The sequence below is a fragment of the Blennius ocellaris genome, assembly GCF_963422515.1.
Source record: "Blennius ocellaris genome assembly, chromosome: 7".
NCBI classification, from domain to species: Eukaryota; Metazoa; Chordata; class Actinopteri; order Blenniiformes; family Blenniidae; genus Blennius; species Blennius ocellaris.
The window spans coordinates 10,600,816-10,625,409 of record NC_137656.1 but is presented as its reverse complement, the minus strand read 5'-3'; the positions used below and the strand labels follow the sequence as shown (position 1 = coordinate 10,625,409).

The 24,594-nt window shown below is 42.8% G+C and overlaps 1 protein-coding gene across 1 annotated transcript in view; it reads right to left on the bottom strand.

Moving 5' to 3' along the window:
* The window catches only part of sema6a (sema domain, transmembrane domain (TM), and cytoplasmic domain, (semaphorin) 6A), a 108,263-nt gene that overhangs the window by 40,062 nt on the left and 43,607 nt on the right, over positions 1-24,594 (bottom strand). The window contains exons 2-7 of the mRNA XM_080500060.1: positions 21,158-21,317; positions 19,960-20,077; positions 8,657-8,717; positions 7,226-7,288; positions 6,608-6,709; positions 69-159 (exon numbers count right to left, since the gene is read on the bottom strand). Coding sequence (XP_080356186.1) covers positions 69-159; positions 6,608-6,709; positions 7,226-7,288; positions 8,657-8,717; positions 19,960-20,077; positions 21,158-21,257 — 535 coding nt within the window. The 5' untranslated portion in view covers positions 21,258-21,317. The remainder of the gene's footprint in view (positions 1-68; positions 160-6,607; positions 6,710-7,225; positions 7,289-8,656; positions 8,718-19,959; positions 20,078-21,157; positions 21,318-24,594) is intronic.

Genomic DNA, 24,594 nt, shown 5'->3' with positions numbered 1-24,594 from the left:
TCACTGATGATAAACGCGATCACATTACATTGCTGTCAGTCGGACACGCATAGTGTATTTCATCTTACCAGCAAAGAGGGCAACATTGGCGTGCTTGGCATCATATGGACAGCGTGCCATCCCACTGATCTCCTCTCCCAGAGCCTCCAGGGAGTCCATCTAGGGTCAGAGAAGAGGCGAAAGGTCAAGAGAAGGTCAAAACAATGCAGAGTCTAGTGTCAAAGTAAAACAATGGGCTTGAAATAAGACTAAGGAAGTACGGGTTCCCAGTTGGTGGGATATGGCAGAGGAAAACATGAAATGTGTTTAAATGTCAGGACAATGACAACCGCGCAGGCATGTGGTATTACAAAAAGACGTGCTACCAGCTCCGAAGCATTTCTGTCTCACTCTGACCTAAGCTAATATCCCTTGTATGCCACTCTTGTGTCCCAATGAGGGTTGTCAAAGCGGTGTATCTTTGGATAGTTTCGAAACTGCCATGAAGAGAGATAGGAAGAAAGCGAAACTTTCCACAGCAACATGTTTCACAATATAGGCGGAATGTGGTTTGCTTCCTCCTGCCATCGTTTATTCTTCAGCTCTGCTGGTGTGGAAGAAGAGCTTTAACAACCCTCAAGACACATATTCAGCCAGTTTACTTGCAGTACTTTTCTTGCCCTGATTTCAAAATGTCTTGCTTTCTCTGGGAGGAGGGGAAAAAAGGGCAGAAAAAAATGGGCTAACACACAGCCCTGAGCTGGGAACGTGAGAAGTTTTTTACTTAACCGTGATAGTTTTTAAATAGTAGATCAAACAGTAGTCGTTATTTTGTCTTATTTTGCACCCTCAATTTTGTCTTGGTACTGGTAGCTTTTCCTCAGGCAAGATTTGTTCTCTGCTTTTGTGTAGTTTAACTGAGATCCTGATTTTCACTCTGCACGTACACCATCTTAGAGTTGTTGGGGGTACGGTTGATCCAGTTTTATGATTTCTTTTCTTCCCACTCTGCAGTCCCATTTCTCTGAGCTGTTTTGTAGCATTTCCCATCGATTAAGAAGGTCTCAGCTGGACGAACTTGGTGAATAGAAAGTTTTGGCAATTTCTTTTAGTTTTGCATTCAGTTCAGTTGTAATGAAAGATCAGATGTGGGTGAGAGGTCACTGTCACCCCACCACGGGTTGGCTTGTCTTGTCCAGCAGGCCTCAGGACGCTCTTTTACTCCGGCCAAAAGACCAAGGACATGCACAAACATGAACACATGAGAGCAGAGAAGAGAAGCTGTACTGCACTGACCAGGGTGCGAGGTCGGACAAGATTTCTTCGTACACAGGTTGCCTACCAAGCGGACAATAGGTAGTAATTTTTCTTCCCTATCTCTATTTCTATCTCTCTCATTTGTTTTACATCTTCACTTTCTCGCTCTCTCTTTTTCTCTTCACAAAGAGGAACGTAGCCTGCCAAGGCTGCAAACTGCTTACGCCGCCCTTTCTGGTCTCTAAACAGGTCATTTTGTTTTCTATTCCTGTCTCGGCGGAAACAGTTATCATCTGCCCACTAAAAAGGTCACACACACTCCAGCGCAATGCTGGAAAAGCTTGCCAGAGAAATTGTTGAGGCTGATTTGGCAGAGAAAATTACAAGTGACCTTTTACAACAAACAGAGAACCACCAGCGGCCGAGCATTTCGTGATTCCTTCTGTTTCTTCAGAAATTATGGGAGCTTAATATATGGAGGCAAGCCGTGCATATATGGTTATTAGACATGGGAGACAGTAATTATAGATTAGACTGAGTTAATTATAAGAGATGTGAGTGGCTGAAGGTCAGGTGTATCCACTGAATCACAGCGCACAAGGGAAGTCGGCGAAGCTTGAAACGTCAGCAGGTTCCGTGTCATCCACCGAACACAAACATTCCCTCCTCCTCTGACACATCACAGACATGCAATGGCGTGTCTCTCATGCTGCAGAAAATCTCCCCCCCACCGCCAACCCACCCATCCCTTGCCACTCCATCTCTTCAGTTGATTTCACGAAGGTAGTGACCTCTGTCTCCTGGGCTTGGCCAGCTGTCATTAATCTACTCCTGCCATTGAAACGGAGGAAGACACTCCCAGCCCGGCACAGATACTGCTTCTGTCAAGTTGGCATGTTTGTAAAAAAAACAGCAGCCGAGCACTCACTTCTATGTCGTTAGCCTTGTCTGAAGCAATATCCAGCCTTTGGAAAAGGTGCAATAGAAATCCATCAAACTGCCACACTGAACTACCACATTTTTAAATATCCTCATAAAGAAATGTGATGTTTAAACAGCCAGATGGGTTTTTCTTTTGCTTTTTTTTTTTACCTTGTTTACCAGGGAAACGTTATTATGCTGTCAACTCTACTCGCTGCTGAAAAGAAAGAAGTGCTGCAGCTTTGTTGAAACACAATTCAAAGTAATGGGAAGAGAACAGTAACACTGTCAGACTTCATCAGCACTGCCTTAACAACACACTTCTTTAGCCATCCACTCCAGCGTAGCAGATGAATGTACAGTAACCTTGGCTTAGGGTACTGTGTATCTGGATGAATTAATTACTACAGCGGCTCATTGGTGTTTTCCATAGGCTATATGCTAATTAATTAGGCAAACACAATGTCGATCCAAAACATGCCCATCAGGAGTGTTATAATTGGTTCACCATCAACTTCAATATTCAGGGTGAGGGACATCTTCAGATTTTTTACTGCCTCTGTTGTTTTCATGACTCTTTTATGAGCTTTATATATCATTGCTGAGGGATTTGGGAAATCTTACTAAGGACAAATATAGGGTAAACTATAAGCCAGTGTCCCGCTTTATTAACTGTTTGCTTAAAACAGTATGTTGTTTTGAAAACTTCTGGTATTTCCTGAGTATGCCCTGATGTCTAAAAATGCACCCGCTGAAAGATTTTCTTGAAACCCGGCACAGTGGTAATGTTTCGTTCAGTGATCTAGCGTTTGCAGCTGGTGTGAAGTCCCACCACATTTTTCTGTATGCAATCCATATTTCCACCTGCAACCACCCTCTCAATGCTAGAAAGGTCAAGTGTGCAAGTTCACACCTGGGCCGGGAGCGGCTGTGGAAACTAAACAAGGACAGATCTCTCTGGGAGACTCATAGTTTTGGTCCAATTCCGTGAAACCTGTTTCTGAGCATCAAGGGATGATACCGCTCCCTGGCCACCTTTTAGTCCAGAGCAGGAAGCTGAAGTATTTGCAGTTGTTGAAAGAAATGTGTTGGTTCAAGCAAGACAAGGAACAATTCACTAATGAAACCCTTCACATTTTAAAATAATTAACATCGAACCCACACTCATAGAAAACATTACTTTAATATGTTGTGTGGTTATATAATGACAGCCTTTTTTTTAACTCTCCCATTGTCTTGTATTTAGCAGTGTAGCTTGTGAAAATACTGCAGTAAAAAAAGATAGTGGATGTATGTTCACCATGCTGATTACACCTAATCCCTTAGTGTGCGTGAATCACTTCAAATAGAAAGACTTGGAACGGATAAAATTTCCCAGCACACCTCAGTCCAGCAGCACCAAGTCAAAAACGTATCACCTGGGAGTTACTGGCTCCCAGACTCCCCACTGGTTCCCCCTGCTTCACCCGGCAACAGGCGATAGAACTGACTCCAGTCATATATCAGCCCAGCTGGATGGGGTGTTTATTATTACAACACAGCGAGAGAGTGACAGAGGGAGAAAGCAACAGAGGGAAAGATGGCAGAGTGGTGGGAGCAATGGAGTGGGAGAGGATTTAGGGCTGGCTGGAGCAGAGGAGAGGAGAGAAGTTGAGGAGGAGGAGGAGGAGAGATAGGAGTTGGGATGAATAGAAGAAAAGAAAGACCTGGGTGCTAAGTTGTGTAGAGGGAGAAGACTCTTCCATGCTGCCAAGGTGTCTCTGCTTTTTCTGTATGCATGGATTTGTGTGTCATTGTTTGTGTCGTGTTGACTGCCAAAACAAGATAAGGAGCAACAGAAACAGCTAATGATGAGGAAAAAAAGATTATTTTTTTTGTCAAAAAAGAAAGAGGTAATCTGAGAAATGTAGAAAATAAAAGAGATTACCAGACAGAACATGTCAGAACATACAAAAAAGCATGTTGTGTTGCTGATTTAGGGCGGGTGCCATCGGTGCCCCCACTGTCTCCCCTTTCTTTCTCCCTCCACCTCCACTCGTCTTCCTTGCCTCCCAATCCCTCCCGCTTGCCCTTGCAGCCTTGTTGATTAATGTGGGATGAGGCTGGCCCCGAAACAGAAGCTCTTTTCAGTGCTGTCACACTGGGGAGATGGAGAGGCAAACTGTGGCCAAGGTGGATTTAACCACAAACACACACATACACACACAGCGCACACTTTCGACCAAGCAGAGGGGATGAGCCCAGCACGCCATCAAAGGCCTGGTATCTGCTCAGAGAGCCTGCCAGCCTGCTCGCAGTACAGTCTGTGTGCAAGTGTGGGCATGAGTGTGTGTATGTACCTCTGTAAAAAAAAAAAAAAAAAAAAGAAGAAGCTTTGGCTCCACATTGTTCAATTTATGCATGTTCATATTTTTCTGTGAATGATGCCCATGTTTACTTTGTGACAGCCTTCACATCATCATTTTCTCAAATCATAAAAAAATACATTATTTTGAATGCAGACATATTCAAACACTCTAATAGCCAAATCAATAAATTCATGATTTCATCTCTGTGTTTGGTTTATTGCACTTTTCATTATTTGTTTTTATTTTGTATTAAACTGCAAAGTTTCGGAGATTTATGGAAAGCTCATTATAAATAAAAAGGACTCATTATTAAAAATGCATTGCATTCAAGTATAAAGGAATTTCATTTGTGATCCATCAAGGCTTAAGGCAGGTCAAACATGGCTATTCACGTAAACATGCTTATAAAATGGGAGCATTGTAAATGTCTGTGACCAATTAAATGCTTTGTTATCAGCAGAGGTAGTGACATCATGTCACATCCACCTCTATAGGGACAATGATTGCAATCATAAAGGAGATGGATGCAAATGTTGCCTCGGATTTGAACAGAAAACCTGATTAAGTGTACCAGGGTGAAATTTACTGGATGCACACTTTCAAAAGCAGTGCAATTTGTCATGTTTTTAAGGACAGATGTTTATCTTTTCACAAAATTAGGACATAGCTTGAGCAAGAAGCAATGTTTTACGGCACTTGCCCTCCCTTCCCCTTTACCCCAGCAGCCATAGCAATATCGCTGCAGTAACAGCTAAAACACAAACCTTGAAACCATAACCAGAGGCGCTATAAAAGCTAACCACGCCTGATGAATGCAGAGACATAAGTTCCACTCTCACTGCAGGAGGAGTCAGTGAATTGAAAGATATTTACTCTGTGTGCTTAGCATGCCGAACCACAAAGGCAACGGAGCGGAGATGTCTTGTTTTTCTGGTAAACAGATCTAGTGAACCAAAGCAGGGAGAGTTTTCCCCACAGGCCACCAAGATAACATCTTCGTGTGCTGTGACCATCCCATCACATCCAAACAAACCAAACAATAACATCCTTCAGGACAGAGCTGCTGCTGTGTCCCCCTGTCATTCTTTCAGTCGGCTTCTCCATGTGGTTGTTTCTGTCCTGTTCTTTGTGTCTTTGCCTCTTCAGTGTTTTTCATGTAATTTCTCTGGAAGAAAATAGTTATCCTTTGATGTAACTGACATTTCTGTCATTAATCTTAAATGAGCTTTGAGAGGATTTTAGGCACAACAACTTGCCTTGAAGTTTGAAAATCACCATTAAAATCCCGCTTTCTTGAAACAGCAATAGTTTTGTTGTTTCCACAGTAATCCACTTTAGATGCAGCAGTCTTGTGAATGATCTGAAATGATGTCTTTGTGATGGCGATTCTGCTCACTCTTTATACTTTAAGCATAAACAGAAGAAGTCTGATTTATGTCACCAGTGAAGTAAAAAAAATTAGGGCATTTTCAGCAGCACTTTGAAGGCAGCCCATCTGCTTTCTGTGTTTGTCCATCTGCTTTCCTGTATCCCATGCTTTCTTCTCCTTGTTGTGCCTACTTTTCATTTGAATTTCTCTTTTCGACCACCGAGTCAATCCAGACATCTACGTGCTCTGATTATTAATATTAACCAACGCCTTTAGTTTACCAGAAGGAATTTTAAAATCGTTCCTGATATTTCCACATGAAAATCACCAGGCGGTGTGTTTATAGGAGGAGGTCGAATCGGATTTCAGGATTGTGCCCTCACTTGCTTCTGACAGTGCTCATGAAACAGGGGAGGTTTTTAGGTTTCTCTGCTTCTAAATCAAGCGTGTCAAAATACACCTGGAGATAAAGACATAGGAGAGCCCGTTGAGTTGTGAAAGTCATCCATCTATGTCCATAGCTCACCGCCTCTAAACCTTCGCAGGGCTCGGGTTGAAACACATCCCCGAGTGTGTTCGTGGTGTGAGCAGGACGACAAAGTGGAGAGGAGTTTCAAGTAATTCTGTAAGTACAGTGTGTGTGAGATGAATGCCAGTCACTGAGGTCAAAAGGGCTGACAACACCATGCCAAGGTATTTCAATGTGTGTGTTCAGGTTTGTTTGCATCCTTACCTTGTAGGTCCGACAGGAGGGGTTGAAAGCGTTTGTTCCACAAACAAACAAGGTGTCGTCATTCTGCTGCAAGAGGACTTTGATGAAATTGTGACATTCGTCCTTCAGGGAGCACAGGGGAAGAAATGAAAGCAAAAAGAAGAAAGAAAGCACATTCATGTGTTGATCTTATGATAGACACTTTTACAGTTTGGCTTTAAAAACAAGATGCCTTTGATTATTGAAGGAAGGTGGAGAAGTTTTTAACAAACATAAAATGTGGCATTTCCCAATGGTGCGTTAAGAATCATTAGGCCCCACTTTGATGCCTTTTACATTGATATATATATATTTTTATATCATATTTAAAGAGGGTAAAATTATACTGCTCATGAATGTGAAGATTCCTACTCATGTGCTCTCTGAATTATCACAGCAAAATGTTATGAACTGTAGACTGTGTGTTATTGCACCTTCGGGGTCTTGTCTCAGTAAATTTGGGCCAGACAAAGAAACAAAGAGACTGGGAGCACTTACATCAGTAACAGGTTGTCTGCTTTCTCTAACAAGTGCCATTTATAAATGAGCTTGAAGGCTGCACACACAGAGGTGGCTACAGTGCTTGTGTATTTTCTTTACCTTATGTTTCCCTTTCATTCTGCAAGTGTCCACATCTGCCTGTTTGGACTTCCATGTCATTTTCTGAAGGAAAAGATGGATATAAAGGAGAGGGAAGAAAGTCAGAGAGCAAAGAGGCTGGACTGTGAAGCAGGAGAAAACAACGAATGACATTATACAGCTCAATAACCCATCTATACAGCGATCAATAATCATCATCTGAGATTCTCCATTATTGATTTCCCTCATGAGGCACCTGCTCTGAGGTGAACTTTATTCTAAGTACTGTTTGGATCTCAGTTTACCTCCCTGAACATCAATTTCTCTGCCAGAGAGGAGGAAATATGATCCCATACACAGTCCGTCCAAGGACAGATCTCACCTCAGAATAGAGCTGCATTTTTATTTTTTATTTTTTATTTTTTTTGTGGATTGATTGGTTGGCCATCCGTGTGCACACATGCACAGACACACATGCACTGCCTTGGCCTCGAGGGTCAGAAATAACCCCTACCTGCCAGTCAGCAACAAGCACATAAACCTATTTTACCTATTTCACTGTCACACATACTTATCAGTCAATGCTCGGTTATATTGGCTGTCCAACCACGCAACGCACACATTAACACACGTCCACCGCACTCTTGGCCCTGCCCTATGTGGCCCGGGGGTCAGCTCTGAGCCACAAGTTGAGACGGCTGCGTACCCGCCACTGATGTACAACATGTTTGGAGCTCAGCTCCTGATTAAAGACCCTCAGTCATCAATCAATCAGTGTGTCTCCCAACAGCCTTTCATCTGCAGCCTGCTCTCATTAAGACCCACTCGCCTTGCTTTGGCATTGAAGTGGATGAGGTGGAGCAATGGCGGGTTGTTGTATACATGAGAACGGCCTTGTTTGAATCCTGTTTGCATCTATTATGTTGAGGGCAAGTGACGATGAGTGGTGAAAATGGAGTGGACAGGGTTTATTCCTGGCAATAGGCCTATGTGCTCTTAGAATAATCTGAAAACACACAATGGAGTGTTTCTTCTTTGTAATCACCTTGTCTTCCTCACCCTGCTGCAATTCAGTTCACTCTGGTTTCACTCTATTTTCTCTGTTTCTTGCTTATCTCCATCTACCCATCCCACGCTTCTTCCTGTTCTAATGTCCTGTCAGGCTCTCTTACACACCCATCAGAACTTCCGCTGTCCCACTGATGAGTGTGGATGACGCAGGTGGTTTGCTAGCTGATTGATTGGATAATCTTCTTAACGGGGTCACCGTGGCGAGCACGACAAGTTCACATGGGCGAGTGGGTGAGTAAGACTGCTGGCAGGCAGGCATGCGTGCACCCACGCACACACCAAAAGACACAGTGGCACTTGCAGGGAGGTTATTAAGAGAAGATTGTCAATCACAGCACGCCGAGAACAAGGCTTCCTCAAAGAGACAGACGTCTCACTCACCTTACTGAAAAAGATCTCGTCACTGTTGGCAGTGTCTGTGTCCACCGTGTATATATGATCCCTGCGAGTGATCGGGGGACGGCAAGAGAGAGGGGGAGAGGGGGATTGAAAGAAGGCAGAGAGAGATGAGAAGATAAGAGGTCAGACGGCAGTAGACAGTCAAAAATTCAACAAACAATAAACCCATTTCTTTTCTCCCCTCTATGTTTTCCCCCTGCAGGCAACAAACAACGTCAGAAAATGGGGCTTTGTATAAACTTTGTTCAAACTTCAAAAAATGACAATAAACAAAAGGAGGCCAGAGCTATTTGCTCTGTCAGACAGAAACAGTCAACAAAGGTTTAGAGCGCGGTGGCGCAGGCCTGGGGACAAAAGCCTCTTTGTCCCACATAAAGGTCTTGATGGGGGGTGAGGGAGGAGGGAAGGTTGAGACGGGAGGTGCCAAGTCACTCAGAGCTGTTCAGGTCAATTAAGCCTAGTGTTTGAGCCACAGGAAATCTATACTAACACTCATTATAGCCCAGACAAGAAGACTTATGTGTGTTGGCCTGGAAATATACAGACTTCTCCTGTATTACACAGTCCAGCCATAAAGGCCCCAGCAGGGCATATGGAAGACATAAAGCTTACAAGGGTTAACTACATCGTGGGCAGATGGACCGGCTGGTTGACCAGGCATGTAGCTACACCTACTAACCGTGGAGAATTAGGGTGCAGACAGAGAGACGGAGGGCGCAGCAGAGGGCAGTAGGTGTGAGGGGTGGTGCGAACGGAGGAGGGCGGAGAATAGGAGGATTTATCTCGAACCAAAGGTGACCATGCCAAACGATGTAACTGCTTTAATTTGTTGGAGATTAGCTGTTGAACGTGTTTTTAATCAAAGTGTGTAACAGTGGCGTCGTCAGGCTCACGGCTTAATTACGTTCCAGCTCCCCAACCTGCTCTCAGCCAGCCAGCCTGCCTTGCTCTCTCATTAACTAAATCTAATAAAGTCTTTGGAGGAACAGGCATCTTGAAATGAATCCACTTATATCGCTTTCCTGGGGGCCAGAGCAGTCTCCTCGAGGATAAAACCAAGCCTACTGTACATCATCTGCCACAACACCTAAATTGAATAATTAATCTTTAAGAGCAGCTCAAATTACAAAAACAGTTCGGCATTCTCCAAAGAGGATTGGTGGACCGGTGACGCCATTGATAATTGCGTAAAAGTTGATGTCATCTCTGTCACATCTCATGTCACATTATGTTAGTATGCCAAATCAAAAATAAATAATGAAATTGAATGTTTTTATCCCATAAATCAGATGCATTTATTGCCATAAATCCTTCTTTTAAGGGTCTGAAATTCAATAAATTTCATTTTCCAAACACTAATTGTTCATTCTTCTATGTTAACTAGTTTGCAGAACCAAAACTGATTACGAAGTCAGTTTCAGGTTCACCTTATCTCACTTACCCTTTGACACAATTCTGTGAGTGCTCTTTAAAGAAAATCCGCTCCAATTAAAAGGAAAAACAGTTTCATAATAAAGCAAAGAGCAAAGTCAACTTCGGGTCACTGAGAAGCATCCCATGCCCTTCCTTCCAAGTTCACTTGCTAAAGTAAATGCCAGATGCTGAAAAGTCACTGTTCAGTCTGCCATGATTAAAAATTTAGCATTTCAAGCCAAAACCGCAAACTCCACTGGATAATGTTTTTCATTATGGCTTGCTGGTTGCACTACCATTGCACTTCTTTGTCCTAATTGGAATGGGCTGAATATCCTGGGGTTCTGCAAAGGACTATTTCAGTGTTTATTTTGCCTTACTTTTAGTGTAACGGGACACACAATAACGGCATTTACCAAAGCATTTTTGCATATATTTATTCAAAGTAGCTGTATGTAGACCCTCACAAAAACCATTTTAAATTAAAATGATGTATAATCACCATGAAAGATGATATGGCTGTAATGTTCCGATATGTGTCCTGAAGTATGAGTTTTCGATTTGACATCATTTGTAACATTGTCTTAAAACTCAAACTTTGTATTAAAAAAGACAAAGCTAAATTTTAAAGCTATTAAATCAGAGGATTACTTGCAGGATTTATTGTAATCCCTTGGGTTATTTTACTGCCTGCAATTTTAAAACAGCTCATGGGTAATCTGTAATTGACTGCTGCATAATTTTCGATAGTAACCTTCTCGCTATCCTCCCCTCCTTGCTCCCCTCTTGTCCTGTCGCTGACAGCGTCCTCGAGGGCCGAGACCCTCCAGCCGCGGGGTCTTTTTGGTTCCAGCAGAGATTAGAGGGAGCGAAGTGATGAGGCGTCCCTCCAACATCCTGACTGGAGATGGAGGAGGACAATGGGGCGGCTGTGTCTGTGTCAACACCAGCTTTCCAAACACACATGTGCAGCGGGCCTCCGACCCCACCCCCCTCATTTTACCCCACCACAGTCACATAAAAAACACGCCTGCACCCATTCCCCTCTTCGGCACGGCACCTGAACTCACACTGCAACATATTCACATCCTTTTGGTGCATGAGTCATGCCTGCAGGCCAGTATCGATGAAGAGAGAAAGGCGGAGAGACGAGATCTTCAATGACCACGCGAGTGACACAGTCTTGTTTGTTGTCAACCATAAGCTATCTAAACATCTATCCATTTTCTATTTAAAAGTGCAAAGAAATAACCTGAAGCTTTAAGAATACATTTGTACTTTCCTTGCAACCAGAGACATTTCATTATCTTTATTTCTGATAACATTGACATTTAAGACTAAAATACACATTTTTAATTATCAGTTGTTTGATTTCTATAAAGTTAAGAGCAGAGTTGCACCATGCTATCTCTAAAAGTCCTGTTTTTTTCAAACTGACTCCAAAATCCTCCGAACTTTTACGATGGAGAAAAGCAGCATTTATTTACATGTGCAAATAACAAAAAAGACTGCGTATTCTTCTTGACTTTCAACATTGCTCTGATGAGATACCTGCACTTGGTCCAAACTCTTGTGAATGCATTTGTGCTGTGAGCGATCAAACCCCCAAAAAGAGGCCATTCTTCCTTCTGACACGACAGACAAAACCAGAGTCTGATTTTCAGCCCGTTCTCGCCTGCTGAGCCCAGTTCAGACTAAACAAACTATTGTTTGTAAAAGCTGTTGTCCTGTTGGTGCAAATCTGTGGTAAAGTCCTGTCTCACAGCCTAATTTTATTATGCCACATTGCGTTTTCATTTGGATTGAGGAGTTCACTGTGAATACAAAAATAGGAGCATTTATTGTTCATTGTTTCCCAGAATAGATCTCATTTACAATCACGGGGCACACATTTTACTTTAAGATGTTTCTGGGTATAAAAAAATTAAGTTCTAAAGGTGGTTTTCAACTTCATTTCCATACAGCATGTAGACCCATGCAGGCATTTTAGATCAAATATAAATCCTTCAAACACAGTTTTTTGTCATAATTTAAAAGAGCAGACGATGAAGTCTGTATAAATCTTATCTCACCTAAAGTTTCCACGGTGCAAATGAAAAGTCTTCCGTAAAAGCAGTTTTCTGTATCAGTTCATTTGTTCTTATCTTCCTCAGTGTGGGTTTAACTTTCTCTCTGTGGATGGGAAAGTTCCAGGACAACACAAACTATGTTAATGGGAAGCTCTAAGCCTTATTATTTCTTGAACCTGCTTACTGTGTTTTGTGTTTGGGGAATAGCCACATTCTCACTACATTTTTATGATGTTTGTGGGATGTAAGCAGAAAGTTTACAGCTACTGTGGGCTACAGCTTGAACCTGTTTGTTGGCCTATATTTGTTTACTCTGTGTCAAACCAGCATCGTTAAAATTGTGATGAATTAGCCGCGAGCAGCTGATCCTTGCAATTTTCCTGCAGATGCACAGCCTATTGCTGGATTACCTTTGATATAGAGAAAACTGGAAAAACAAAATACTTGATGATTCTTGGTTTTTGGTGTCACTTTAAGAAATAATGTCTCAGGGATTTCATGGATGCAATCCTGATATATGTCCGACATGAAACTGTCACACAACATACATCATGTATTAAGTCTAGCTATTGAGATACATCCTTATTAGTACAATTCAAAAAATGAAGCTCAGTGTGGTATGGCAATGCAAGCAATGACATTTTTAAGTCTTTCATAGTAACTACTCCTGCTTTATGTGGTCCGTGCTTTAGTGAGGGATGAAATCAGTGGGCTAAATCACAATAGCTTTCAATTGTTTGTAGAGCACATACAGGAAACTGTCCCTTTCACTTCAGGCAGTTTTTTGCATCATGTGCCTCTCTCTCTCTCTCTCTCTCTCTCTCTCTCTCTCTCTCTCTCTCTCTCTCTCTCTCTCTCTCTCTCTCTCTCTCTCTCTCTCTCTCTCTCTCTCTCTCTCTCTCTCTCTCTCTCTCTCTCTCTCTCTCTCTCTCTCTCTCTCTCTCTCTCTCTCTCTCTCTCTCTCTCTCTCTCTCTCTCTCTCTCTCTCTCTCTCTCTCTGTACTCTTTGTCAACATAGTTACACTCTTGGTTGACAAAAACTCTTTTGACTACCATCCACTTGGAGACGTTTCCACATGCTTTTCTGTAGTTATCTAACCAGAAAACTCAAACTCAAACTCAAACCCCCTTCCCCTGCCTCCTCAACTTCACCAGCCGTCTCAATGTCCTTCTCAGCATAGACTCTCTAAGCATCATGTCTAAGTGTAAGAGTGTAACTCGAGCTGTCTCAATCATTTTTAATTCGGTCTAATCTCAGAATCTTCATCTCTGCCACCTTCAGCCTCCTGCCTCACCGTCAATCAAAAGTCTAAGGATGACACAGATCTGCTACACAAAATAAAAGGTCCTGCAGTGGGTTAGCTAGGCTCATGATGAAATCCTAAACGCCACGAGATTTTGAGGAACGGCAAGAACAGACGCCTTTGAGAGCAGATGAGCCCAGAACATTGGGTGTCAATGTGAATCACTTGGCGTGGGCATCGCATTTCCCGAAACTCAGTGACAGAAATGTCTGAGCAGGATGGATGGTATGTAAATATCCTCTTAGGCAAAAAAGATGGAGGGACTGAAAAGGCATCAGTACCCACAGAGAGATGAATGATGGAGTCATAACAGTGGACCAACTGAGCAGGGGCAAGAGTGTGAGATTGAGTGCAACAGAGTGACACAGAGGGTCTCCATCGGACATGTAGCCATGCATGGCCAGGGAAACACAGGGTCTTTGTGTGGAAGAATGTCGTTTTCATAACAGCGCATTTCTTCTGGGGTGACCGCAGGCCCGCTCAGTCCATCTGCTGGGCCTTTGTACAACTATCTCACACTTCAGCAGCAGAATAGAGGGGAATGTGATTAGCATGCACCCCACACCTTGTGCCACCACCCCGCTTTCCGCAAACTAAATGCCTACACATCCACCCTCCTGTCTACCTCCCACCCTTTCTCTCTCTCTCGTCCCCCTCTTCATCCATATTCCTCTTTCTCTCCATAACCGGATCATGGGAGGTAGAGGAGGGCCATTGTCCATTCTATTGGCTTTCACTAGTTTAAATCCTCTCCACAAAGTGGATGGGAGGGAACTGGTGGAGTCAGCATGCACCTTTGGGCCGTGAAGGGAGTTGTTGAAGTCTTGAATGGACCGAGGGCCCTCGGTGATGTGTCGGCATGAAATACAAGAAGCCAGGGTTCACTCACCCCCAAGCTGAGGCAGGTTGTTCTTTTCAAAGGTTTAAGTTCTCATCATGATTTTCTACATTCTCTCCACATTTCCCAGTGTGTATGTGTGTGTGGGGCGGGGGGGGGATATGTTTTGAGCTTGCACACAAAGTGTAATTAAGCAGGTATGCATAATAACTGCACAAACGATGTGATTTATCTTTGTTTTTTTATTGATTTCATCCTGTAATTTCAAAGTAGGACCCGCATCTTCTGGGAAATCCAACAAGTAAATTACAAACATACCATGACACACAGTTGTTAATGCTTGAACATATGGTTAAAGTAACACTACAGATGTTGTTTTTCAGAGCTCGGTATTCCTGCATTAGCAAATTAGCAAAGACTGAAGCAAAAATGTTTCAACTCGATGTACTCGTAGCGATTAGATCTGCTGTTGCATGACGTATTATCGTGAAGTCGCGTGATGGTGCGATCAGCAGATTAGAGTAAAGCTCAAAATGGAAAAATAAATGAACAATGATGTATTAAAAACAAGTTTCAAGGAGACAACTGAAAAATTTAAATAAGAATAACTGGGAATTTAGTTACATTAACATGTGGCTGTGGCTTGCTGTTAACACTGTGGAAGCTTCTCATTTGCCGAGAGAACATTGAGAATTGGTAAGTTTTTGCTGAATAACCTGCTGTGAATATATTTTAGAAGGAGAAGGAAAGTAATTTTCTGCACTTGACTTTAATGGGAACTTTTTCTCACTTCAAATTCAGGTGATTATGATTACTGAAGCTTCAAGCTTTGTTTCATGATGTGATGTGGTTGTATGTCGTTGGTGCTGTGAGGCGAGGGAGAGGAGGCAACCGTGTAATCTCAGTCATTAGTGGGTTTTAACAGGATTTGGTGGAGCAACAATAATGGAGACTCTAGTGGCCTCTACTGCGAGACCCAAAGAGACCCAACAGGGAAGAGCAGCAGACACAGAAGCTCAACTGTTCCAACGGACTCAGCAGAGAGAAGGTAATCAGGATTTTTGAGTGTATGTGTGTGTCTCTGCGTGACTGCTAATGGCAACTACAAATTTTGGTCCTTTGACGCACACACACACACACACACACACACACACACACACACACACACACGCACACGCACACGCACACGCACGCGCACGCACGCACGCACACACACACACACACACACACACACACACACACACACACACACACACACACACACACACACACACACACACACACATTCTCTCTTGATTCCCATGCTTCCACGCCTCATAGAGGGGTGTAAACAGATTGTGGCTGGTGTTTCCATGGCAAAGGCTGACTGAGGCCCGAGAATGGCGGCTATGTCCTGCATGTGGAGAGACCGAAGACATCCTCGCTGAGCGGAGTATACTGTAACACTTTCACACATACTCAGACGCAAGCATGCATGGACCATCTGTCTTATTGTCTACATGACTTACTCGTCATATCGTCAAACGTTACACTAACCTAAAAAAAAAAAGATGACATTTTTTACAGTCTGGGTTTTCCTTCATTATTTTAGGACGAAAAGCTGCCACAAGGGTGAAGAAGCAAAGCTCATTTGACAACGATACAGATTCTACATTTTGCATTCATCTACCAGTTTTAACCCTCAGTCCACATGGGACATCCTTGTCCCTTTCTCCGGTATCCTAATCCACTCCCAGACCAATCCAGACACATAATCTCCACAGCATGTCCTGGGCTGACTCTTGGGCCTCCACCCATTTGAGTGTACTTTATAGACCTCTAATAGTGGCCAATCTAATCAGACACTACAACTACTTTTACTCGATCCTCTCAACGATTTTACACTTGTTCTGTCAAGTTGCCAAAAAAATATAAAATGTAATACACAGTCCACTGTGAATATTTGGAGTAGTCTATAAAACTACTGTTAAGTATGATAGGATTGATACAATACAGTTAGTATCACAGGTATTTTCATTCAGATTAACCTGACTTATCTAATGAGGAGGGTGCACTACCTTTGCAGAACCACCGATACATTTCTGTAATTTCTTTGAGGAATACTTTATATCTTAACAGATTTTTTTTATTTATTCAAGCTATACATGAATAATTCCCAGTATAGATAGAAATCCGAGGGTTTATTTTCAACACTGCGTACAGCTTAATATTAAACCATTGGTATGTTTATCTGCCTGTGACATCGCACATGTCCCTTAAAGAACAGCCACCATTACATGGTTTACTTCCACTTACAGCTGCACACATTCTCAGACACTCCCACAGAGTCATATTTATGCACACACAGATATTTTCTGCAGAGATCAAAATGATAAATCTCCCAGTTGCACCGCGATGAATTCTGAATGCTGTACATAGTGTTCCCTGACCATGAAATATGGACCTCTGGATAGGAGTCATCCCTCGTCCATGTCCCATAGAACAGTTTATTGCTTTTGCAAAACGTGACTCTGCTGCTAAACACCCTAAACACGCATGACAGTTGAGACATATAAAACACCAACCTTGTACATAAAAAAGTTTTTATGCTCATTACTCTTACTTTTACATCTGTCGTGTTTCCAGTTTATTATGAATCTCATAAACACAATTGCCATATTAAAAATGAAGTAGCTTGATGTAAAGCTTGAGTTCATGTTGATCATTGTGATTTCACTCACAACTAACCCATGACCCATGAGTAGTTGTATTCTGTCTTGAGAAGGAAATCTGTGACGCGTTCCTCTTGTTATTTGCAGATCTTTGAGGAGAATGAGAGAAATCAACATTATGGTCGGCCCAATGTCAAATGCTTTAATAATTAAACAAACAAGAGGGTTTCTGCCTGCGTATGAGAATACAGCAGTCTGGTATCTTATCAAGATGTCCCTCTGGATAATGCACTTGATGGAAACCCAGCCATGGAATAAGACTCAGAATATTAAGGCACTGAAGCAGCCGTGAATTGAATTCATGATCAGCACTGAATGTGCACGAGTCCTCGATGGCTAATGATATTTTACACATACTGAAAGTCTTATGGCCTCATCACCGAAGGCCATTTTCTTTAATATTTGCCCAAATATAATAGCTTAAACACGACTGCAAAATGAACATCAATACATTTCAGTTAAGGCTTAAAACTGGAAAAATTATCAATTGCTGCATCTGTTGCTGAGTTTCTCTGTTGCCAATTACTTGACTCTTTCCCTCTATGGATTAAGCCACTTTTGTCTATTTACAATTTCATCAGTTGCTATGTTTGTATGCATCTCACAGCTTAAAAAAACCTTGTGATTTATTTGCCAGCACCACAAGAGGAGCCAAAGGGATTTAATACACTGAGCAGTCATTCAAAAAACAGCCTGAAACTGTGTTGGGCTTTGGACTCTGTTCACAGCGGCCATCTGCAAGCTGCTGCACACCCAGAACTGAGGCTCACTGGTCTGGAGGCATGATGGCAAAGCTGTGTGAATCTGGCCCCAGAATAAACAAGCCATTTGACTGGACAACCATCATAAAAGCAACTATTGATGTTGCCTATCGTTTCTATTCTGCCGCGTGCGTTGTGTTGTTGCTTGAGTCTTGCTGGGTTGACTGTTGGCTCACTTTCACATTGATTTCTAAAGTGGCAATTGCCTCCGCAGTTTACCTTAAACTGTTATTGTCATTCAACTTCTGCAGGTCTTTATCGATACCCCGTTGGAGAAAATAGGCATTTGCAGAAGGTCCGTCATTTGTGTGCCCATGTTATCGACGCTAACATTCTTCTCTTCGTCAGGATCAATGACAGTCATTCAACTCGGCCTAATCTGAGGAGATCATTCCACTTATTCAAGGGTCACATACCTCCGCCATGTGTCAGCATTCCCGTCTGCTTTGGGCAAGTATGCAAGTGTGGGACCAACGCACCAGGTGACCTCATGCATACTCACACAAGCACATATATGCAGTTTACAGACCCACACCCTAATGTACATTTCACATACACACATATGGACGCACGTTGCACCTAAGTAATCACTTTTAAATGCATTTGACAACAGGCCAACTTACTAATTTAGGAACCACACACCCTCTCTAGTTCACTTGCACATGCACATACTCCACACACCCCTTCAATAAATCCTCTGTCTCATTTCCCTTTTTTACCCCTCAGGCTCCGGCCACCATGTCGAGCAGGTGGGCGACAGGCAGACCAGAGTCTCTGGGACACACACACACACACACACACACACACACACACACACACACACACACACACACACACACACACACACACACCCTGTCTCTCTCTTTCGATCTGTTTCCTTTCTCAGACTCCGCACACCTCTTCTTAATGACCACAGATATGTTAAAGAGCTCTGCCACTTAAAGCAGCAGCCTCCCTCAGCCACTTAATTTGACATGGTTGGAGGAAAACAAAGACAGACCCCCATTGTGACTTTGAACAGAGTCCAATCAAGCCTGCCACTCAATTAACCATGAACGGCAAAGAGCAAGCATCGGAGTCTCCCATTTTATTAATGACTGTTCTGTGTGACTTCATTTATTTCTCACTGCACATTAAAAAACTCAAACGGAAGCCAATCCACCTGCTGATGCTTTGAAAATAGACTTGATTGTTTTTCAGATCACTTTCTTTATCATGTGGTAAAGAAACAGGAAAATTGCTTATATACCGATGAGGAGAGAGAAGACAAAATCAATATAGATTTTCTTTTCCATGGCTCCACAAGGAGTAATTGAGCTATATCATCTCAGAAAGGTGAGTCACAACAAAATACAGATGCACGGGTGAAAAACAGACACTGGCAGAAAGACAGAGAGCTGTAAAAGCAGGTGACAGAAAAGGGGGGGGGGCATCAGACAATGACGACTTTTTACAAATCGATTTGTGAGAACTACTAGTCAACCAATTGAGGGTAAAAAAACAAAAAAACAAAAAAAAGACTGTGACACTTGGTGCTTTTGGACCAAAAATATATGGGGATTATAGTCATTCTGGAAAAAAAAGTGGAAATTTATATTAAATTAACTTTTACCTCTTTTGTTGTTTTCATCTGTGTGAACATGTGTTTGAGAGCATTTATATGTCTGCTCAGATGTTCAAAGAAAGACAAAAACGCAGGGCAGAAGTCTTTAGGGATACTTGTCACACAAAGTAAAAGGGGTTTTGCCGGTCTGGTAGCTCAAAATAGAAAAACAACACAGAGGTAATGAAAGAAAAAGTCCAGGCTGCAAAGTGATTTAAAGTCTCAGTATTTTGCTATGAATTAGTCCCTACTGACTTCCAGAACTTTAAAAGAAAAAAGTAAACCGGGACTACAAAGTTCAGCCTGATGGCCAAACTGCTGCACATTTCCCCGCCTGCAGTCATTATTGAGTTAAAACAAGATCACATGTGCACAAAGCAGCTGTAATAAGAGAGGGGATGATGAAGGATTCAATAATCCTGTTGAAACCACACTTGCTCAGGACAATTAATCCAAATCTATATTAGACAGCGCCCCTATTCAGCGAAACAAATTAGTAAAAGTGGAATGTATTTCTCATTCTCTGTGCTCAAAATAACACTAATAATTAAGATAGACTTTAAAAATCTGTAAATTTATCACTCACCTGGCAGCGATGTATAACGTCCTGTTCATGATCATGATGAGCTGGATGTCCAGTTTGTGCCGCTGCGTATTGTTCCTTCCAGGTTTGTGGCCCACAAATGCTGGATACTGCTTTGTGTCTGTGAAACAGGACACACACACACACACACACACACACACACACACACACACACACACACACACACACACACACACACACACACACACACACACACACACACACACACACACACACACACACACACACACACACACACACACAAGTTAATCACTGCTGCATGTGTTAACCATATGTTAGTAACTGTAGTAACTGTAGCAGTGGCTTTAGGAATTTTATGAATTTGCTCTTGTCAGATGCCCAAAGGACTTCGGGTCAAACGTCGACCCATGTGTCTTAGCTGGGTAGGGAAAACGCCACCACAATTGTTGGTTGAGTTCAGCCTGCAACCATAAATTGCAGGCTAAAAATATGCTGCACTGTACCATGCAATCGGGTGACTGCTGGTGGCTTTGGATGAAAGCGCTTGATTTGAATAAACAGTGTGATAGAGGAGTACAGGTCGGAGTGAAGCTGCTGGCTGGCGTGTGCCTCAGCTCTCCTGGCCAGGAGACACTACATGATGCTCGGAGTGAGCAGAACAAGACAGGACAGTGGGAATAACAGACAGACACAGAGGAAACAATGACCATATCTTCATAGCCTGCCACAGCATTTACACTATCACACAAAGCATTAGGAGCCCAACAGAAAAATAGCGGATTATCCTTTGATGTGGGGTGGGCTCTGTTTCAAATGCTGCCTTAAGTCCTTTATTTCAGTGTGTGTGTGTGTGTGTGTGTGTGTGTGTGTGTGTGTGTGTGTGTGTGTGTGTGTGTGTGTGTGTGTGTGTGTGTGTGTGTGTGTGTGTGTAGAGGGCCTATCCTTGGGCACCAAATTACACTCCATGCCTTGAGAATGCATTTTGGTGTTAGGCATGGTGGGGGCTGGAGAGGAAGCAAGGGTTTGAGAGGGATAGAGAGGAGCCAAAGGATAGAACAAGTGAGACAAATAGTGAGAGGTGGGATTTGTGAAGTGGAAGACAAAGAAAAAAGGACAATAAGTGCAGGCTGAGAGTTTCTACTTGTAATGAGAGGAGGGGATGGAAGATCTTGAGAAAAGAAAAGAGAAGCTACACAAAAAAAGAAAACAATATACTTACAGTTGCCGTGTGAGATGCTAATGGGCTCACTGTCTTCGGGGAAGCCCGCCCCGGCTATTTGCAGTAGCGTGAAGTAGAGTAACAAGGCCTCTGACCTCATGGTCGCACCAACACTGCTGCTGCTGCTGCCGATGTTCCTCTGCTACAGATTTGCCTCAGCCTGTAAAATGTGAGAACAGGAGGAGAGGGAAAAAGAGAGACACGGAAGAAGGAAGGAGGGGAAAAACAAACAGTTTGTCAAACATTTATGTCACCTGGCCGCCTCATCAATTACAATCCCTCTGTTTTTTCCATTCCTGATGTGAAACAAAGAAATGCTGGAGTGTGGGGAGGGACACGACAAGAGGACTTTGCCAAACAAACTCAAGTCCACCTGAGTTAGCTGTTTTTGCGTTTTGCACAAATCGTTGCAGTGAGAGATATTTATGTATGCATTTATGATGACTCAAATAAGCGGCATTGCAAGCGAAACAGAATTAATTGGATTAGGCTATAATATGCGTCATAGATCGGTGTCAGGCAGGGAAGATCTCTCTGCTTCTCCCTTCCTCTCCCCCTCTTCGTGTGTGACAGGGTCTTAGTGAAGTGGGAGAGCTCTTGTTGAGATTAGCCTGCTGTAAAGTATCCGCCGTGCCTTGAGATGGGGCAGGATAGCATGGCAGGCTCCTAATTTCCCACTTGCCGCTCTCTTTCCAGAGTAGCAATCCCACGCTCTCACTCCTACAGGTTTGATGACTACCCCAAGCCATGTCTGTGCATCAGTATGGCTAATAAACACTCCATTTTACCACAGCAGTGGTTCAAGAGCCACCTGGAGCTTTGTGTTTCCCTTTTCTTCCTCCTCATTGCACTTCTCTCTTGGTTGCTATCTTAAATACTAAATGTTGACTCACTATTTTCATTCAGTGAGTGTGACAGCTGCACACTTCCAGAGGAAAAGAAAAACCCTGCATGTTTGTTTTTTTTCTTGAGGGTTCATTTATTACCTTGGAACCTTGGAAAACTCAATATACTCAGCAAGCTAATTCTCTAATGCAAGCTATATGTGCCCGCTAAAGTGAATTTTTATGGTGGATTCCCTATATTGTGTTGATGTAATGTTTTCATAGCACCAAGCCATGGCAACTAAGATTTTCTTACTGCAGTTTGTGACATCCAATTACTCCCATAAATCATCCAAGACAATTATTGCGTCTGTAATCTAATCAGGAATAAAGCATTTAATTTGCATAAGCGCCTTCTCTTTTCTCAGCTGAAGCTGCAGGGGTGAGATGCTGTTGAGTAGATATGGCAGGGGATGCTTCAGGGATGAAGAATTGAATAAAATAGTCTATTTCATTTGCTCTAGTCTGATAAAAGTTGTTTATCCCACGCTGTATTTTCATTTGCTATTGTATGTCCACGGGGAGAGCAAACGCGAGGGAGGAAGGAGGGGGAGAAGAAGAGAGGAGGGAGGGATTACTTTCCCTTTTCTTTGTCATGTCTCTCCCTCTCTCTCTCTCTCCCTCTCTCTCTCTCTCTCTCTCTCCTTCTCTTCCCCTCTCCCCTTCACCCTCTCTCCATGCTCCTGTGAATCTCATTCAGGAGAGGAATGAAAACACTATTCACTGGTAGAATCATTTTAACACCGAGGAGAATACCAATACTAAAGCCTGGATACGACCTTGATCTCACAAGCTGTTCCATTCCCCTCCCTCTTTTCTCACTCATTGGCCTACACCTCTTATCCTTACACAGTTTTTTGTACCGAATTCTATATTTTATGAAGGGGAAAAATACAGAAATTGATTTTCCTTCTCCCTGCATCTGCATCCTGCTGTGAAGGCTGACTGAGCTCCATTTGCTCCAAACGTTGTCCAAATTAAAAAATAAAAACTGGATTTTCCTTAAACCCAAGCAACAGAACTAAATGCCTGTTTGCTCCTGGACATTCAGCCGGAAGTCCTCCAGTAATTGACTGATTGAGGAGAAGAAAGTGGCATAAGACAAAGAAGACAGCCTTAAGGGAGCTAACACAGTGAATGATGGATGGACACTGTTTGGACCAAGAAAACAAGATGTGATCTCACCCTGTACAGTCTAACTAAACAAAGAGAAAACTGTAACTTTATTTTTGGATTGGACCCGATTATGTCCGAATTACCTATGAATCGATAACAGCTACCTTTTCGATATGAACGTTGATTCTGTGTCATATTGTTTGTAATCTCAGGGGATTAATCATACCGAGACATTATTCACTTTAGTCAATGGCTCCTGAAGGTAAGATACATCATCCATCCATATCAGAGTGTTGTAATAGGATGCTAAACACTGTTAGCCAAGCCATCTCACACTGCCTCTTTGTGATACACAAAATAAATCGAGCACAAAATGACTTAAGTGAAACCCCTAAGCCTTTCACTGGCCCTTTCATTACCAGCTGCCACACATGAGTAACAGGAGGGAACGAGAGACAGTCTGCCTTTACCGAATTACGCTTGTTCTGTGGAAGAGCAAATTGCTTCCGTGTGCGAGTGTGTTACTGTGGGTGTGCGTAAAGCCTTGATCTAAAATGCTACTTTGCAAAGCATTGCCAACGTGTCCAAATACGCAAACACTCACACACGAAGTGAGTATACCACGGTTTAGAAACCTCAAACATGTGCTCAAACTTCTACAACACCTCACGGGATCAAAAGGTTCCAAGATGCTTTGTGAGTCCAACATGGTTACATCATGTATGCAGCAGAAGCAGAAGCAGTAAATTTCACGAGGCCAAATGGAACCAGACTATATAACTGCAGCAGTGGCAGCATCTGCTAATGATCTCCACGACCAGGTTCAAATAAACTGATTATTACTATGGTGAAGATAATCAGTGGAATGAAGAGGTGGCAGAGGGGGGCACGCCTGGTACCAGGTGGTTTTGGTGTGTCTGCGTTTCAACACACCTGATCATCTACTGAAGCACCTCCATATTCATCTTCTCCTCTAAACCTGCTTTTGTCTTCTCATCTGTCTTCTTCTTCAGCCACTGGCCCTTCTCTTTCCTGAAGAGTAACTCTTTCTGCGGAACTCTTGTGTTACAACCTGGTGTTGTAGCAGAAAAGCACAGAAAACTGAGAGTGTCAAGCTCTAGTTTAAAGCTTCAATCTTGAGACCAAACAAAAATATCTGCTGAACCCTCCAAGCCTTCAAGTTTTCCTCAATAGTTTCAAGTTTCACGCAGTGAATTTCCTCCACCAGGTCAACCAGTCAACACTCCAATAGCACACCAAGGTGCATACACTGAAACGGCTTGAAAATGTGGCTTCAAATTGCAATTGTGAGCAAACAACTGCAGTTGAGTTACAACATGATCAATGCCCTCCATCCTCGACACCAGGGGTCCCAAACTCAGGGTTCCACTGAGTCTGTGTCACAGTGAGTCTGTGTTATATTATAGAAATTACAAT